The sequence below is a fragment of the Pseudophryne corroboree genome, chromosome 3 (assembly GCF_028390025.1).
Source record: "Pseudophryne corroboree isolate aPseCor3 chromosome 3, aPseCor3.hap2, whole genome shotgun sequence".
Lineage (NCBI taxonomy): Eukaryota > Metazoa > Chordata > Amphibia > Anura > Myobatrachidae > Pseudophryne > Pseudophryne corroboree.
In genome coordinates, this window is record NC_086446.1 from 461552055 (window position 1) to 461571418 (window position 19364).

General features: G+C 44.1%; 1 protein-coding gene and 2 pseudogenes across 1 annotated transcript in view; 1 reads left to right on the forward strand and 2 right to left on the reverse strand.

Moving 5' to 3' along the window:
* LOC135057308 (polycystin-1-like) overlaps positions 1-19364 on the reverse strand; it is a 191282-nt gene that overhangs the window by 19757 nt on the left and 152161 nt on the right. The window contains exons 39-42 of the mRNA XM_063963198.1: positions 18435-18530; positions 10076-10244; positions 9713-10000; positions 9481-9615 (exon numbers count right to left, since the gene is read on the reverse strand). Of these exons, the coding sequence (XP_063819268.1) occupies positions 9481-9615; positions 9713-10000; positions 10076-10244; positions 18435-18530 (688 nt within the window). The remainder of the gene's footprint in view (positions 1-9480; positions 9616-9712; positions 10001-10075; positions 10245-18434; positions 18531-19364) is intronic.
* On the reverse strand, positions 11929-12047 carry LOC134897521 (5S ribosomal RNA; annotated as a pseudogene).
* On the forward strand, positions 14854-14972 carry LOC134896259 (5S ribosomal RNA; annotated as a pseudogene).

Sequence of the window (19364 nt, forward strand, 5' to 3'; positions counted from 1 at the left end):
TTGGCCTCTGGCGACCTTCAGTTTGGTCAAAGTATCAAACTTGTAAACTTAGCAAACGTGTTTGAACCTGACCAAGTAGCTGCTCGGCAGAGCTGTAAAGCCGAGACACCCTGGACAGTCGCCCAAGAAGAACCCACCAACCTAGTCGAGTGGGCCTGAACAGATTTCGGAACCAGCAAGCCTGCCATGGAATAAGCATGCTGGATAGTGAGCCTGATCCAGCATGCAATGGACTGCTTTGAAGGAGGACACCCAATTTTATTGGGATCATAGAGAACGAACAGCGAGTCAGATTTCCTGTGACGAGCTGTCCTCTTTACATACACCTTCAAAGCCCTCCCCACATCCAAAGACTGTGAAGTAGCAGAGGTGTCCGTAACAGCTGGAACCACAATAGGTTGGTTGAAGCGAAACGCGGACACCACCTTAGGACGGAATTGCTGACAAGTTCGGAGTTCAGCTCTGTCCTCATGGAAAATTAAGTAGGGGCTCTTGTGAGACAATGCCCCTAGATCCAACACACATCTTGCTGAAGCCAAGGCCAACAGTGTGACTGTCTTCCACGTAAGATATTTAATATCTACCTCCTGTAACGGTTCAACTCAGTCTGATTGGATGAACTGCAGCACCAAATTGAGATCCCAAGGTGCCGTAGGAGGCACAAAGGGAGGTTGATTGTGCAGAACACCTTTCAAGAACGTCTGGACCACAGGAAAAGAAGCCAATTGTTTCTGAAAGAAAATGGACAAGGCCGAAATCTGGACATTTATTGAGCCCAGACATAGGCCCACATCCACACCTGAATGCAGAAAAAGCAGGAAACGCCCCAGATGAAATTACACCGCAGAAACCTTTTCTGCTCTCACACCAAGACACATATTTCTTCCAAATACGGTGGTAATGTTTAGACGTTATCCCCTTCCTGGCTTGGATCATAGTCGGGATGACTTTGTCAGGGATAACTCTGCTGGCAAGAATCAGCCGTTTAACTTCAATGCCGTCAAACGTAGCCATGGTAAGTCTTGATAGACGAACGGGCCCTGTTGCAAAAAATCCTTGCGAAGAGGTAGAGGCCATGGATCTTCGAGGAGCATCTCCAGGAGGTCCGCGTACCAGGCCCTTCTTGGCCAGTTTGGAGCAATGAGAATTGTTTGAACCTTTTCCCTTTATATTCTTTTCAGAATTATTGGGATCAGAGGAAGTGGAGGAAACACGTACACCATCTGATATACCCATGGAGTCGTTAGAGCGTCCACCGCCACTGCCTGTGGGTCTCTCGACCTGGAACAATACCGCTTGAGCTTCTTGAGACGAGAGGCTATCATGTCGAGCTGTGGATATCCCCATCGACTTACCAAGCACCTGAACACTTCTGGGTGAAGGCCCCACTCTCCCGGGTGCAGGTCGTGACTGCTGAGGAAGTCTGCTTCCCAGTTGTCTACTCCCGGAATGAAGACCGCCAACAGTGTGTTTTTCTGCCCATAGGAGAATTCTTGACACCTCTGACATTGCTGCTCTGCTTTTCGTTCCACTCTGTCGGTTTATGTACGTCACTGCCGTCACATTGTCTGACTGGACCTGAATGGCCCGATCTTGAAGAAGATATGAGGCCTGCAGAAGGGCTTTGTATATAGCCCTGAGTTCCGGAATGTTGATTGGAAGGACGACGACTTCACTATCTTCATTGAAACTGCACCCCCTGGGTCACTGCTCCCCAACCTCTGAGGCTTGCATCCGTGGTTAGCAGAATCCAATTTTTAATCGCTAACCGTCGGCCCTCGATCAGGTGAGAAGTCTTTAGCCACCACAGCAGGGAGATCCTGGCCTTTGGCGACAGACAGATCCTCTGGTGCATGCGAAGATGTGATCCGGACCATTTGTCCAACAGATCGAGCTGGAAGGGTCATGCATGAAACCTTCCGTACTGAAAAGCCTTGTAAGAGGCCACCATTTTTCCGAAAAGGCGAATGCATAGGTGCACCGATATCCGGGTTGGCTTCAGGACATCCCGAAACATCGACTGGATTACCAATGCCTTTTCCAATGGAAAAAAACACTTTCTGCGACTGTGTATCCAGTATCATTCCCAGAAAAGGGAGCCTCCAAGTTGGCTCTAAGTGAGATTTCGGAAGATTCAGAATCCAGCCGTGATCCAGGAGTAGTTGGGTTGTGAGGCCAATGCTGTTCAACAACCTCTACCTGGACGGAGCCTTTATTAGAAGATTGTCCAGGTAATGAATTATGTTCACTCCCTGCTTGCGAAGGAGAAACATAATTTCTGCCATCACCTTGGTGAACACCCTCGGTGCCGTGGAGAGACCAAAAGGTAGGGCCTAGAACTGGTAGTGACAGTCCTGCAGTGCAAACCGTAGATAAGCCTGGTGAGGGTGGCTAGATCGGAATGTGAAGGTACGCATCCTTGATATCCAGAGACACTAGGAACTCCCCCTCCTCCAGACCTGAGATCACCGCTTTCAGAGACTCCATCTTGAACTTGAACACTCGTAAGTATGGATTCAATGATTTTAGATTGAGAATCGGCCTTACCGAACCGTCCGGTTTCAGTACCACAAACAAGTTGGAATAATTCCCCTTGTTTTGGAGATGAGGTGGAACTGGAACAATGACCTGCGTTTGTACTAGTTTTTGAATGGCATCCTGTAAGGTTATACTTGCCTCCTGTGAAACTGGTAAGCCTGATTTGAAGAATCTGTGAGGTGGGAGTTCCTGAAACTCCAGTCTGTAGTCCTGGGAAATAAGATCTATGACCCAGGCAACCTGGCATGATGTTGTCCAGATGTGACTGATTTTTTTTTAGTCTGGCTCCCACCTTCCATTCTTCCAGGCATCGCGGTCCACCGTCATGCTGAAGGCTTTGCGGAAGCAGGGCTGGCACTCTGTTCCTGAGAATCGGCAGATGTTGGTTTGCGTGGTTTACCCCTAGCGCCTCTGGTGGCTGTAGAAGAATCCTCTGGCTTTGCCCTTAAACTTGGCAGTCCGAAAGGACTGTAGAGTAGGTCCTGAGTAGGTCTTCCTAGTTGGGGGAGCTGCAGAAGGAAGATATGTAGACTTACCCGCTGTAACTTTGGAGATTAATTTGTCTAGTTCATCTCTAAATAAGGTCTCTCCTGTGAAGGGAAGGCCTTCCACGCCTTTCCTGGAATCCGCATTTACAGTCCACTAGCATAACCATAAGCCCCTGCGTGCTGACACTGCCATAGCCGTGGTGCATGCATTAAGCAAACCCGCTTTTTTTTTATGGCTTCCACCATATATTTCGCAGAGTCCTGTATTTGTTGCAGGAGTAAAACAATCTCCCCCTGGATAATGAATCCAACCCCTCAATTAGGTTACCTGACCATCTAGCAATAGCTTTAGTTATCCACGCACATGCTATAGTGGGTCTCTGGGACACCCCAGCAACCGTGTACAAGCATTTGAGTGTAGTCTCAATCTTGCGATCGGCCGTATCTTTCAGGGAGGCTGAACCAGGAACTGGCAACACTATTTTCCGTGACAGCCTGGACACTGATGCATCCACTATCTGTGGATTTTCTCATTTTTTCCTATCCTCCAGAGGAAAAGGAAAAGATGAGATTAACCTTTTAGGGATCTGAAATTTCTTATCAGGATTGACCCACGGTTCTTCAAACAGGGTATTCAATTCCTTTGACACAGGAAAAGTGACGGAGGATTTATTTTTTACATTAAAATAAGATTCCTCACACTCTTCCACTTTATTAGGAATCCACCACCCCTCAGCGTCAGAATCAGACTGCAGGATATGGGCCAGAGATCGCTTTTGTGCACAAATGTCAAGGGACTGAGACGCTTGTTTGGGGAGTGAGTCATAATCTCTAGTCATAATCTCATCCACAGACTGTCTTAAGTATTGCATCTCTTTCTCATGGCGGGACAATTTATTAGATATATTGGAAATCATTCCTTTAATGGAATCCAGCCACGCTGGTTCAGCCCTGCTAGCCTGAGAAGGTGCACTACACTAAGTACATAGTAGTGAACTCCCTGGGAAAGAGGAACACTCTTCCGTACATGAAACACACTCTTTGCCTGACATATTGTAAATGTGACAGCACACACAGGAAAGGTTAAAAGCACAATTAACCCACAAAGAGCCCTTCCAGGGAGACACAGAGGATATTTGGAGCCAGCACACAGTGCCCTTATTGCTAATATCAAGCTTAGCCTGGTCGTAGACTAAGTACCCAGATTGGGGACTTAGTACACTAATAATGGCTCCCCCTCTGCTATGACCCCCTGGTACCGCTGAGGTAATCTGGAGTCACACCGGAGGCGCTGCGCTTCCCTGTCAGTCAGCGTCTGTGTCCACTGCAGAGGGAAAATGGCGCTGGTGAGCTGCTGGATCCAGATCCGTTTTAAGACTTTGTTTGCCATTGTGGGTACTGTGTACAGTGTACTGAGACGCAGTTGTGTACTGAGTCTGGAGACGCAATGTGCCCCGGTGAGAGGCCATGCGTCTCCGTACCCTCATGCCGCCATTATGGCCGGCGACCCGCTAACTGGGATGCTGGCTTAGTACTCACCACTCTTCTTTCTTCTGGCTCTGTTAGGGGTGACGGCGTGCTGTGGGAATGTACGCTCGCTGTGGTGGGGCTTGCGAATAGTTCCCTCAGGAACTAGTGTCCTGTCAGCTGGGAACGGGACAAATTAACCCTTCAAGAGGTTGGGCCGTTCCCACCGCTAAGTCCCACGAAGCAGGCAGGCTGGTGTCATGCAGACCTGCCTGAAAATAACAAACAAAAATAAATGCAGAAAACTCTTCAGGAGCTTCCTTTAGCGTGACCGGCTCCTCCAGGCACATTTTCTAAACTATCAAATTCTTAAAGTGCCCAAGGCTCCTAGTTGACCCGTCTATACCCCATGGTACTAAATGGAACCCCAGTATCCTCTAGGGGGGTCATTCCAACCCAATCGCATGCTGCAGTTGTTTGCAGCAGTGCGATCAGGTCTGACCTGCGCATGCGCGTTGCTGCCCGGTGATGGCAAATGCCGGGCAGCGTGGGACCTTACGAAAAACGCGATTGCAGCGGCACTCGCAAGGAGATTGACAGCAAGAAGGCGTTTCTGGGCGGCAACTGACCGTTTTATGGGAGTCGTGGAAAATGCAGGCGGGTGTCTGACGTCAGTTCCGGGACCTGACAGGCTGAAGTGATCGCAGTGGCTGAGTAAGTTCAGAGCTACTCAGAAACTGCACAAAAACTTTTTGCACAGCTTCCCCGCACAAGCGATCGCACACTTGCTAAGCTAAAATATTCTCCCCCATAGGCGGCGACTATCTGATCGCATGGCTGCAAAAAACCGCTACCGTGCGATCAACTCTGAATGAGGGGCAAGGACGTAAGAGAAAGTATTTGTAGTGCCACGAGCTGCAAGACAAACGGGGACTGCTGTAGCCATTCAGCCAAAGGGCAAAATGAGAAGGGGCGTGACAGCTCCCCCTTACCACCCTCACAGAAAGAGGCTGAGGAGAAGAGCTGCTTCTACTACCAGGTAAGGGGGATGCCAGGGAGCGGCAGCGGACCCAGGCCGTTTAATTAGGCCTGGATCATTAGTATGCCTTCCAACATGACCCTCTCCAGGAGGGACAAAATGCTCTGCTCCTGGACTTTTCTCATAATTTATGATTGCTGGCACCTGTTTCGAACAGGTTAATGGATAAGAAAGGTATTTCTGCACAGGTGATGGCGAGCATAAATTAGGAGGGAAGTCCAGGAGTAGAGCATTCTGTCCCTCCTGGAGAGGGTCATGTTGGGAGGTATGCGTTAGTACCTGTTTCAGTTCCCTCTTGGCTGCCTGCTTATCATATGTTTTAGTTTTAGGAATACGGGCGTATTTTCTCTGTGGTATTGTGCTGCCACCTTGTGGTGAGATCCAAAACTGCAACTTCTTTATTGTATGTGCCTGTACCACACTGTCTAGTTGTTTATAGAGTATTTGTGTTTGACCTTTTGCACTCACTAAGTAATTGTTACATGTGGTGAGGTTTATATTTTCTCATGTGAGGGTAATTCTTTTCATATTTCCTGGTTTGTCGTTACTCTTGGTTTCAGTCCATGTCAAACCTGAGACAGACCCATTTCACAGTGCGGCTCCACCCTGGGTTACATTGCACCCGGGTGCAGTCTTTTTCTTCTGACGGCCTTGGAGATGATATAATCGCCATGCGCTGGGATTAGGCAAAAGCTGGGCCGACTAACTGCAGCAAGTGGGGGACTATTCAAAGCTGTCACTGGGGAGACGGGCAGGAAGAGTTTAAAGCCTCCCCATATGAAGCAGGGATGGGGTAAAAAATGGAATGGTCTGGACCATATGGGTAAATTATAATCTCTATAAACCCTTTCTGGATGGGACACTCCAGATACCTGAAGTTTTTCATTAGGAACGAAGCTTGTGGATTGGACTTCAGGTGCCGAAGATATTAGACTTCCATCCAGCAGGATCGGCAGGATCTGCTTAAACAGCTTCGGGTCAGAACCCCGCTTGTGGTTTTGCTAGCATGTAAGTGAATATCTCCCGTTACTTAATACTATAGATCTATATATTCTAGATATCTGAAAGGGGTACCACTGGCCTGTTTCTAGCTAGTCAGGGTCCAGAGATATCGGACTTCCAGCACCTGGTCCAGCTCCTTCCCTATCCTAAGTCCTCACTTGCTGGGTGGCGGTATTATATTTTCTTTGGTGGAATGTTCTGGCTCCTAAGAAATCCACCTAGAGTTCCGTAAACGAGATCTGTTTACACTGCCCCTTAACCCGGGTCCAACCCTGGTCGCTACCAGAGTTGGATTCCCGGGTAGTGACGAGGGTTATTTTTGAAGGAGCAGTTACCACTAAGCCACATACTGGGTTAGCACAGTAATAACCCGGGTTTTAGTGGCAGCAGAAAAGGGGTATAAGAATATACTGTTTGAAGTTTGTGAGTGCCTTCATCTGACTGGCACAAATTGTTACTTATAAATGGAGGTGGGCCGTGGAGCATGACGAAATTCCTCGAGTAGTCATCCCCATGCACAAATTTGCCTTTAGCCAACAAGGCTTATACCAATAAAAACTCTTTGGCCTCTCCTACGAACAGCTCTAACAATTCAGTGGGTTAGACTGGCCCCCCCACTCTGACAGGTTTATCTGTAGAGTCCATGCCTCTTGCAGATAAGGCAAGAGAAATTACCAAAACCATGATGTCTCTGACAGATAAGCATTTAGATGATATGAATGCAAAGTGAGATGAGACTCATCATACAGGTGATTCAAGGAAAGTAGATGATTTGGAGACCCGTCATAGACAGAATAGTCTCTGATTAATTCGCATTCCGGAGCCTGTTTCAGACGCCCAGGCCCAGCTCTATCATTTTCTGAGCGTAGATCTCGCTGCTGCTTTGGGTATCACAAGGGAGTTCTCTATGCCGCAAATTGATAGAAAACACAGATTGGGTGGTCCGGACAGTTGTCTGGTACAGGGCAGACCCAGGTCAGTGATCACAAACTTTTTAGATTGTAAGGGGAATTAAAAAAAAATATCTCTCAGTACCGCAGGGTACTCTCCCTTACAGTAAAGCAGGCCTGGCCAAACCGGTCCTCGAGATCTACCAACAGTTCACATTTTCCAGACCACCTATCTGGTGCACAGGTGTAGTCATTACGAATTAAGATGTGCTGCATTCATTTCTAACTGACAATTATACAGATCTCCAGGAGGCCTGGAAAACATGAACTGTTGGTAGATCTCGAGGACCGGTTTGGCCAGCCCTGCAGTAAAGGAACATCCTTATATTTCAGGATTTTTCAGCAGCAGTATCATAGAACGTAAGGCGTTCGCTGAGATTTGCCACTAGTTATACCATTGGGTTTGTATACAAATATGAATTAGGCCCTCTGTCCGTATGGTAGACAGTTCAGGCTCCAGATCAAGTGCTATGCTGTAAACCACTTTATTAATTATCTCCCTTTCACTGCAGAATGGGCGGTGCTTGGTCTACTGCTCGGGTAAGTAAAGGGGATAGGTGATAACTCCTGGCCATTAGCACAGCTGCCCGAAAAACAATACTGCAGGAATCGATCTCCCCCATCATTGTGCTTGTCTAGGCCCAAGCTTTTCTATTTCATCCGCATGGACTGGGTAGAGGCATCCCTGGAAAAGCAGTCTAAGGAGGAATGATTTTTTAGTATGTGGGAGAATTATTTCCACACTGTCTATTGAGGTCAGATGCCAAATTCACCACTGTCCACATAAAAAATGTCTATGTATCTATTATGCATGATTGATAATGATCCGCCTACTGCTGTTGATTTAAATACCGCTTGAGGGGTAGTTGTTGTGGGGTACCCCTGTGTGTGTGTTGGGGGTGGGGGGGGAGATTTGCTTTTTTTTTTAAGTTGTTTTGTTCCTATAACTTATCTCATCAATCTTGTTTAACTATTTGAACATGTCCTCACATAATTACTCTGTAATCTGTTTAACAACCTTGCTTTTGGGAGCATGGTTTTGGCTGTTACTTACACTGCTCACTTTTACATTTTCATGTATTTGACTATGTTTCCATCGAAAGTTATGATTTTTGTAACTCATCTGGATGGATCTATTGTATATACTGCAGTTCAACTTTGGATTGCTCTTTCTTACAGTAGCTATATACTTATTATATTCTGGATTCTGATACTGTTCTGTGATATAATATGTGTGTGCTCTAATGAATAAAGAAATGTTTAAAAAAAAACAACAACACAAGCCTCCTAGGTAACATCACACAATAACCATAATTCTCATAATTATATGATTGAATGCCAGTTTCCCCAAAAGTCTCAGCAGAGTCCCCAGAGTCATCAGAGGCAGTTACCCCAGTTTAATACCGTTCTTACCAGGATCTCAGGTAACCAATTCCAGCAGACTATTCAGGGTCCCGGCGACTTAGCCACTGCGCTTCACCAACATGGTGGTGATAACTGTGCCCTATCATCTGCAGCTTATAGGCTTATAGGTTCTGCTAGCATATCCAGTTCCTGCTGAAACACTTATGTAGTACTGCCAAACACACACAGCTTCTGGGAGCTTCCAGCAACACAGGATTTGGAAAGACTGTCACCCCTCTCCCAGCCCCTGTTCCCTTTTAAAACCAAACTGAAACATTTCACAGGGCCAGCAAAACAGGAAATTCAAGATGACCTGCTGGTAGATGTAGTCCTACTGGGTAGTAACTTTCAAAGAAGCAGGAACTAACAAAGGAGCATGCTGGGAGATGTAGTGAAACTGGACAGTGATTCTGAGAACACAAAAAGTCCCAGCACAACCGCTACCCAGAGAAGAGACCAACCAGACTGCCGGCCTCCATTTTCCAGGTTAGTAAACAAAAAGACACTCTCCACAACAGTCTAAACCCTCACAATGAAGACTAGAGAAATTTAGAAGAGAGTTACGCACTTTGAAGGCCACACTCATACTTACCACACTCATACAATGAATAAATGCCAAGGTTAAGATTGTCATAGGAAAAACAAATCCCAGTAGCTCCACCCTTAACTTCTGTAGTGTTTTGCCAAAGACTGCCCACCGCCGCACAAAGCGCAATTGTTGAGCAACCTTAAAAAAAAAAAATGGACTTGTGTTATTTCCACTCTCTTGTATACATTGCACAGTTCTGGTAAGATCCTAGTCGTACCTAAGAAACTAGTCTTACCTTTAGCATAACTAATAATAACAGGGTGGCAGACAGTGCCGCCTGTGTTCTTGACAGCAATGCTATATCATACAGGCTGATAAATGACCAAGGTTTTGCCTGAAATTGATCCATCCGATGCTTTGTTAGACAAATCCTGGCAACATGCACAATGCCTGTGGCTGCAGAGACCAGCCCTATAAGAATCCTTGTCCAATGGGGAGAGGAAGTTGAGTTCACATAACGGGCATTAACCATGGCAGCCAGTTCCGGACACAAGAAACAAAGAGCAGCACACAAGAGGGATAACTGGTGGGAGATCAAATAGCAATTGATTAGCTATACAGGTGAAACATAAGATAGCAACCATGTAAAGACACTCACAGCTAGTGCCATAGGCAGGTTGAGGCCATGTCTCAATTCCTGGATGTGGAATGGGAGGATGGAAAGTCTGGACGGGCTGATTCCATGAGGTGAGAGATCCAACTGGAGGACAGAGGAGATGTGAAGACGAACATCTTTGTGATACTGTGTGATTTCCAGTTGCAGTACACTGTAGATTATAAAAATATTCTTTATAGCGCTAAAGTTTTCCATACACATACGTATAAATAATGGAGAACACATGTTAACACACAGAAAATGCAGCCAGCCAGAGACGGCACAACTCGCTCAGAAAGGGTACGCAGTGCAGGGAGGCGTCGGGCTGAGAAGGCGCTCTTCCTGCTCTGCTACCCTGCTGTTGCTACCACTGCATCTGTCACACTGTATGACAGGCAGTGGCAAGCACAGCACTCAGTGTCAGCTTGGCTCTCCGGCTCCATCTTCCTCCCTCCTCCCCGCTGCACCTGTCAGGCTCTATGACAGGCAGCAGCGCCGGCAGCTTCAAGCTGATTTCCGTGTAAGTACTGCATACTCCCCCCTCTCTCCCCTCCTGTTGACATATGTGTAAGGCAGTGACGTGCGGTGGGGTGAGGCAGAGCCTTTCCTGTCATACTTACGTTTAAACCAGAGTTTTGACTGAATAAAATATATGAAAAATACTGATAATTTGTTTGAAATATCTTCTTTGCATCATTCTAATAATTTTTATAGCCCAAACTCTGGAGTAAAAAGTCTATGGCAGGTGAGGCAGTGCTCGCCTGTGTATCCTTTCTACACATCTCTGATCAAAACTCACTAGATTTCCAGGAGTTTATAATGCTGCACCTGTGTATAATGCCCACATGTACCCTTTGGCTCATATATTGCATGCAAATCTGGCTCTGGGGTTAGCCAGTGCCTCCTGAGCCATTTAGCTCACCGCACATCCCTGGTGTAAGGAGCACTACTTCTGTGGGCATTATGTGCGACACTACTACTGTGGGTGTTAATTGTAAGGGCCACTACTACTATTGTGGGCATTATGTATGGCACTACTACTGTGGGTATTATGTGTGGCGCTACTACTGTGGGTGTTATGTGTGGAGCTACTACTATGGGCATTATGTGTGGCACTACTACTGTGGGCATTATGTGTAAGGGGCACTACAACTGTGGGCATTATGTGTAAGGGGCACTACTACTGTGGGCATTATGTGTGGCATTATTACTGTGGGTGTTATGTGTGGAACTACTACTGTGGGCATTATGTGTGGCACTACTACTGTGGGTATTATGTGTAAGGGGCACTACTGTGAGCATTATATGTGGCAATAATACTGTTGGTGTTAAGTGTAAGAGGCACTACTACTGTGGGCATTATGTGTGACTGTAACAGTATGAAGAAAAAAAGACTCTTTTGTGGGCGCACTCTTTACTTTTAAATAATGTACGAAAGATTAGAGATAAATATAAGTATAAAATATAACTTTTATTTGTATCATAGAGTAAGAATCAGTCAGTGGTCAACAGAGTAACATTCAGATAATATAACAAAGTAGCTAGCACATAAATGCTGATACTTGATGAGGCAACAATGAAATAAACTGAATCATCAAATAATTAATAACAATTAAATGCTAATATTAGCATAATAAATTCCGACTGCCAAAATACAATAAGAGTGCCCTAAGAATTAAATCGTTTGGAAGACAGATAAGCTGCCAATGTGTGTAGGCCTCGCAATAGTCCAAATTAGGACAGTTGAAGCATAGAAGTGTTCTAGAGATTGAAGACTGTAGTATTCGTAGGATGAGTAAGATAGCAAGGTGAATCTGCTGTCAGTGTTAGACTCTGAGCAAAACGGACCAATGTGAGTTCTACTACACTGGGTCTTCCTCAATAGTCGCCCACTAGAGTACTGACCCAGCCCAACACTGATTAGCTTCCAAGATCAGACGGCTTTGGGCGTTTCCAGTGTGGTATGATCGTAGAAGAAAAACGAGCGATGACGGAGACTCAGGAATCACTGATGAGAGTTCACGAAATGTATAGTATGGAGGAAAAAGATGGATCTGCTGCCAATGTTAGACTGGGATAAACCCTGAATCAATGGTGAGAGTCCACGAAAGATAGATTAGAGTCAAAAGAAATGGGAAGCAGAAAACTTGCAAAAAAGAAGCCCTTAGGATAATTGGAAAGTTTGAAAATTAGTTTCCAATAAGCATTTCAAAGCAATAATTGCTGATAACAATTAATGGCATATAATGGAGAAACAGGCAAACACCTGTGCTGGCTATAGATAAACTAGATAAATTGTGGTCAGATTCTTCACAGCAGTGATAAAGATAACAGAGTATCCTAGGCTGAAAAAAGTACCCAAAATGTTTCTAATGCCAGATACAAGCAAGTATCGATAATTGAGCCAAAAGAGAGGATAACAATGTAATGAGTACTCAAGCTCTGAACCTATGAATACATATAATAAGTATGCAGAAATATCTTGCAAATTTAAACACAGTTAAATTGAGTATATGGCTTCAGATATAGCATTACTGAACAATTGAAGACTAATTAACATATTGCCATCAATCACGTTCTTTAATTGGACAAATAATGATTGATATAAATAATAATAGATGCCACTGAATACGTTATTGCCGAAGTTCAATTTATCTTTCAAAAAGATGGGGTAGATAAGCAATATTGAAATGCTGGAAAAGGAATAATAATTAATAAATAAATATACATGTATTGTAAAAGGAAGTGCAATTAATTTTACCAAATAGAGTGGATAAGCAATATGGAAAATGATGGGGAATGAATAAATATATAGATTGATGCTTCTCACAAAATATTCCAAGGGAGTAACAATTGATTGGATGGGGGATTTAAAAAAGAAGTGGAAAAGAATAGGAATTGAAATGCTGTGGGTAAAAAAACACAATGTACTGATATTACCCGTGGCAAATGTTGGATAAGGAATCCCAATCCTGATGTGTGAGGTCACTGTCACTGAAGGGGATGCCCGTGGTGACCGCGAAGAGAAGACACCAGTCACCGTCCTGTGCCCGTGGAAGACCTTAGCTGCCAGTAGTGAGGTAAAGTTCCGTTAATGAAGCAGCGGTTCTCCGTGGATGAAGGCGGAAGGTGCGGCCACGCTGGAGGAACCTGCAGCGCAGGCGGGTGTTCGTGCAGCAGTTGGTCTCGAATGTGGAGAGCAAGCAGCCGCAGGCATATGACTGGAGCGTGCAGCAATAGATCTCTAATATGGAGAGTGGGCAGCCGCAGGCATATGATGGGAGCAAGTACTTGAGGTGAAGGAGGAAGAACAGTCCGAGGCTGGAAACACTAGCAGCAGTTGGAGGATGATATTCCTGCGGGGCTGAGCAGAGCGCCGGGCAGCGGCGGGTGTGGGTGGATGTACGGCACTCAGGAGAGAGAAGGCAGTCGGAGGTCGGAAGACGCGTTTCACCCGTCAGCCGGGCTTGATCACTTCCTATTAGAGATCTATTGCATCTATTCCATATTAGAGATCTATTGCTGCAGCTCCCGTCATATGCCTGCGGCTGCTTGCTCTCCACATTCGAGACCGACTGCTGCACGAACACCCGCCTGCGCTGCAGGTTCCTCCAGCGTGGCCGCACCTTCCGCCTTCATCCACGGAGAACCGCTGCTTCATTAACGGAACTTTACCTCACTACTGGCAGCTAAGGTCTTCCACGGGCACAGGACGGTGACTGGTGTCTTCTCTTCGCGGTCACCACGGGCATCCCCTTCAGTGACAGTGACCTCACACATCAGGATTGGGATTCCTTATCCAACATTTGCCACGGGTAATATCAGTACATTGTGTTTTTTTACCCACAGCATTTCAATTCCTATTCTTTTCCACTTCTTTTTTAAATCCCCCATCCAATCAATTATTACTCCCTTGGAATATTTTGTGAGAAGCATCAATCTATATATTTATTCATTCCCCATCATTTTCCATATTGCTTATCCACTCTATTTGGTAAAATTAATTGCACTTCCTTTTACAATACATGTATATTTATTTATTAATTATTATTCCTTTTCCAGCATTTCAATATTGCTTATCTACCCCATCTTTTTGAAAGATAAATTGAACTTCGGCAATAACGTATTCAGTGGCATCTATTATTATTTATATCAATCATTATTTGTCCAATTAAAGAACGTGATTGATGCCAATATGTTAATTAGTCTTCAATTGTTCAGTAATGCTATATCTGAAGCCATTTACTCAATTTAACTGTGTTTAAATTTGCAAGATATCTCTGCATACTTATTATATGTATTCATAGGTTCAGAGCTTGAGTACTCATTACATTGTTATCCTCTCTTTTGGCTCAATTATCGATACTTGCTTGTATCTGGCATTAGAAACATTTTGGGTACTTTTTTCAGCCTAGGATACTTTGTTATCTTTATCACTGCTGTGAAGAATCTGACCACAATTTATCTAGTTTATCTATAGCCAGCACAGGTGTTTGCCTGTTTCTCCATTATATGCCATTAATTGTTATCAGCAATTATTGCTTTGAAATGCTTATTGGAAACTAATTTTCAAACTTTCCAATTATCCTAAGGGCTTCTTTTTTGCAAGTCTTCTGCTTCCCATTTATTTTGACTCTAATCTATCTTTTCGTGGACTCTCACCATTGATTCAGGGTTTATCCCTGTCTAACATTGGCAGCAGATCCATCTTTTTCCTCCATACTATACATTTCGTGAACTCTCATCAGTGATTCCGGAGTCTCCGTCATCGCTCGTTTTTCTTCTACGATCATACCACACTGGAAACGCCCAAAGCCGTCTGATCTTGGAAGCTAATCAGTGTTGGGCTGGGTCAGTACTCTAGTGGGTGACCATTGAGGAAGACCCAGTGTAGTAGAACTCACATTGGTCCGTTTTGCTCAGAGTCTAACACTGACAGCAGATTCACCTTGCTATCTTACTCATCCTACGAATACTACAGTCTTTAATCTCTAGAACACTTCTATGCTTCAACTGTCCTAATTTGGACTATTGCGGGGCCTACACACATTGGCAGCTTATCTGTCTTCCAAACTATTTAATTCTTAGGGCACTCTTATTGTATTTTGGCAGTCGGAATGTTATTATGCTAATATTAGCATTTAATTGTTATTAATTATTTGATGATTCAGTTTATTTCATTGTTGCCTCATCAAGTATCAGCATTTATTTGCTAGCTACTTTGTTACATTATTTGAATGTCACTCTGTTGACCACTGACTGATTCTTACTCTATGATACAAATAAAAGTTATATTTTATACTTATATTTGTCTCTAATCTTTCATACATTATTTAAAAGTAAAGAGTGCGCCCACAAAAGAGTCTCTTTTTTTCTTCATACTGTTGTTGTTAGCATGCCCATTGACTCAGGGTGCACCACCAAATTATGATTAGAAAACCACGTTTTCTTTGTACTCGTTATTTTGGTCAAATAAATTGATACTTTATATTTATTATACACTGGTGCGGTATCTCTCCAAATACATTATGTCTGACTGTACTACTGTGGGCATTTTGTGCGGCACTACTACTGTGGGCATTATGTGTAAGGGGAACTACTACTGTGGGCATTGTGTATAAGAGGCACTACTGTGTAGCGTAACGTGACTATAGGGCACTACTGTGTGACAACGTGAATAAGGAGTAATACTGTGTGTCGTAATGTAAATTAGAGGAGCTACTGTGTGTAGTAACGTGAGTAAGGTAGACTACTATGTAGTGTAATATGAATCAGGGGTACTACATGCGGTGTAATGTGAATAAGATTGTGCTACTGTGTGGTGTGATTTGAATTGGTACTATTGTGTGGCCATGCCCCTTCCTTGTCGGACCACACCCCTTTGTGCGAGCACTGTCTCTTTATTACGTATGGTAGGGCACAAATTTATGGTTTGCTGAGGGCACTGAACGGGTGTGGATCATTAGATCGACAGTGTCTAGGTCGACAATGTTTAGGTCAACCACTATAGGTCGACAGTCACTAGGTCGACAGGGTTGGAAGGTCGACAGGGTTTCTAGGTCAACATGTGCTAAGTCGACGGGTCAAAAGGTCGACATGAGTTTTTTTGGGATTTTGTGTCGTTTTCTTTGTAGAGTTATCGGGAACTCCAATTAGTGCACCGTGTCCCCTTGCATGGCTCGCTTTCGCTTGCCATGCTTCGGGCAATCGTAGTCCACGTGGATCGTTAAGTATGAAAAAGTTCAAAAAAATGTGAAAAACTCATGTTGACCTTTTGAACTGTCGATCTAGCACATGTCGACCTAGAAACCCTGGCGACCTTCCAAACCTGTCAACATAGTGACTGTCAACCTATAGTGGTCGACCTAAACATTCCTAGACAGTGTCGATCTTCAGACCGGATCCCCACTGAACACCCTAGCACCGGCACTGCAGCCAGCTATAGAGTTTCCTAAGCTATTAAAATCATCATGCTCAGCCCCACCAGTATGCATGTTAGTAAAGTTTTCATATGTGGTTATAGAGAACAGTGGAAACCAGTAGATAAACCATGCCCTAAAACAAGTACATTAACAGTCTAAATATTTCTAAAATACACAGCGCTTTATGATAATACCACCAAGAAATCTGTTAATTACTACCCATAATTGATTAAAAAAACACACCTAATCTCTACTGCTCCCACCGGTGGTACTGTTCCACCAATTACCAAAAACCACAAAATATATTTAAACAAGGGAGCGCTAAGAACAGGGTCAGTTTAAATCACACATTTATTACAATCCACATATAAACAGCAAATAAAATCAAGGATAATATCCGGATATTAAAAACAATATAGTGCACTCTTTATTTAGTCCCATGCCCTGAGCTCGAATTAGTAATTGTCTATTCACACAGATAGATCCGTACAATCTCCACTGGTACGCATTAATTGTGTCCAATTGTAACCATGCTGTCTTGATAATTAATTGGCTTTAAACAAGGCAACCTTCTTATTATTTGTATCCAGCAAATATGTATCAGTCACTGGAAGGCTCCTTAATAGATAGCAGTAGTGGGAGAGCGCTGTGTAGTAAATGGATGCACAGCGGTATGCTACGACCCCTACGTCCCAGCCGCAGCACGTCTTTTGAAAGGTTACTCACAGCCGCCTCTGCTTCCCTCGGGGTGCAGACCGTTTTGCACTTGGTCCTGCTGTTGCTTTATCCCCGGTCAGGTTTCCATTGCGCTGCGTGCGGTAGTGGGATCCGTTCGTGAAAGAGCTCTGGGCACCGGAATCCAAGTAGTGAACGCCCCTCTTACGCGTTTCTCCGCCCACGGGGCCAGCGGTTTCCTCAGAGAGTTAACTCTCTGAGGAAACCGCTGGCCCCGTGGGCGGAGAAACGCGTAAGAGGGGCGTTCACTACTTGGATTCCGGTGCCCGGAGCTCTTTCACGAACGGATCCCACTACCGCACGCAGCGCAATGGAAACCTGACCGGGGATAAAGCAACAGCAGGACCAAGTGCAAAACGGTCTGCACCCCGAGGGAAGCAGAGGCGGCTGTGAGTAACCTTTCAAAAGACGTGCTGCGGCTGGGACGTAGGGGTCGTAGCATACCGCTGTGCATCCATTTACTACACAGCGCTCTCCCACTACTGCTATCTATTAAGGAGCCTTCCAGTGACTGATACATATTTGCTGGATACAAATAATAAGAAGGTTGCCTTGTTTAAAGCCAATTAATTATCAAGACAGCATGGTTACAATTGGACACAATTAATGCGTACCAGTGGAGATTGTACGGATCTATCTGTGTGAATAGACAATTACTAATTCGAGCTCAGGGCATGGGACTAAATAAAGAGTGCACTATATTGTTTTTAATATCCGGATATTATCCTTGATTTTATTTGCTGTTTATATGTGGATTGTAATAAATGTGTGATTTAAACTGACCCTGTTCTTAGCGCTCCCTTGTTTAAATATATTTTGAAGTACATTAACAGCACTTTGCAGTAAGCAAATAACATTAACCCTACACATATTCAGTAGTATAACCTGACACTGATACCCCCCATTAGCTTTTATTTATATTGTGAGGAGCCAGGGCTTAAAACATTTTCCTATATCTCAGCTATGGTGTTTTATCCTAGTGATAAACTCAGGACTAAAAAAAAAAACGACTTTTTTAACCCCATACCAGATACAGAGGGGTAAATGTAATAGCCTGTGCACTGCACGCATCTTAACAACCAGTTTGTAAGTATAAATAGATTTTAAATATGCTATTTTTTCACAGTTTTCCAAAACGCGCCATTTACAACTTGTCAAAATCTGGAGAGCAAGTAGTTGATACAGCAAGTTGGTAGATACTGTACTTCTGATGGATCCAGTTTATATTGTTCAGGGCTCGGATGGTTTTCTGCATCTTTTCCAATGTGTTACCAAGTTCCTGACATGGATTCTGCTGGCAACTATAAATTGCAATATGTACAGTAGTTAGTACTGTATATTGAGAAGCTTTATTTATTACAAGCAGTACAGAATATGTGTACAATGGAAAAAATTGGTTAAAGACACATTTTATGATCAGATCCCTATTGCAAGGCACACCACGCATGAGGAATACATTTGGCTGTGCTAAATACAGTATATTTACACATTCATGTATAGAGAACTATGTGAACAGCTGAACATGCAATATAGATCATACTCTGGTACACTGTTATTTAGACAAATGGTCAGCATGGTTACCCAGCGGAAAGGATACCGGCACTCACAATACTGACGCCAGCAACCCGATCTTTGAAATCCATTTAAAACCAGGTTATGCATGTTCCTTCTAGTACACTCGTACCTCTTGAGTAGGAAAAAAAAACCTCTACTCTTCCAGATTACCAAAAATCCATCCTCCCTATGGAATTAGAGGTGTGGCATCATCTCCAGGTCTTCTTTTTCAGTAGGGCTAGTTTACTAGTTAAAATATCTCCTTCAATTACTTTCCCTTCTGCTTACTTTAGACAATACCACAAAGATTAATTGGCCATTTAGGAATTTTATTTGAAGTCACAAACACCATAAAATTGGTCTTATTTGATTGCAACAAGCAAAATCCAGCCAGGGCATTACCTTTCCTAACGTCACGCACTACAATCATGCGGCCCTACTGAGTCATCTTTGATTACCAGATTCAACCGTATACTAGACAAGTAAGAAATATGATTCCGCACCAGTCCTATCAAATTCAAATAGTATTTTAGGTACCAGAATTAAATTCATCTGAAGAGTAAATCTCTCATAAAACACTT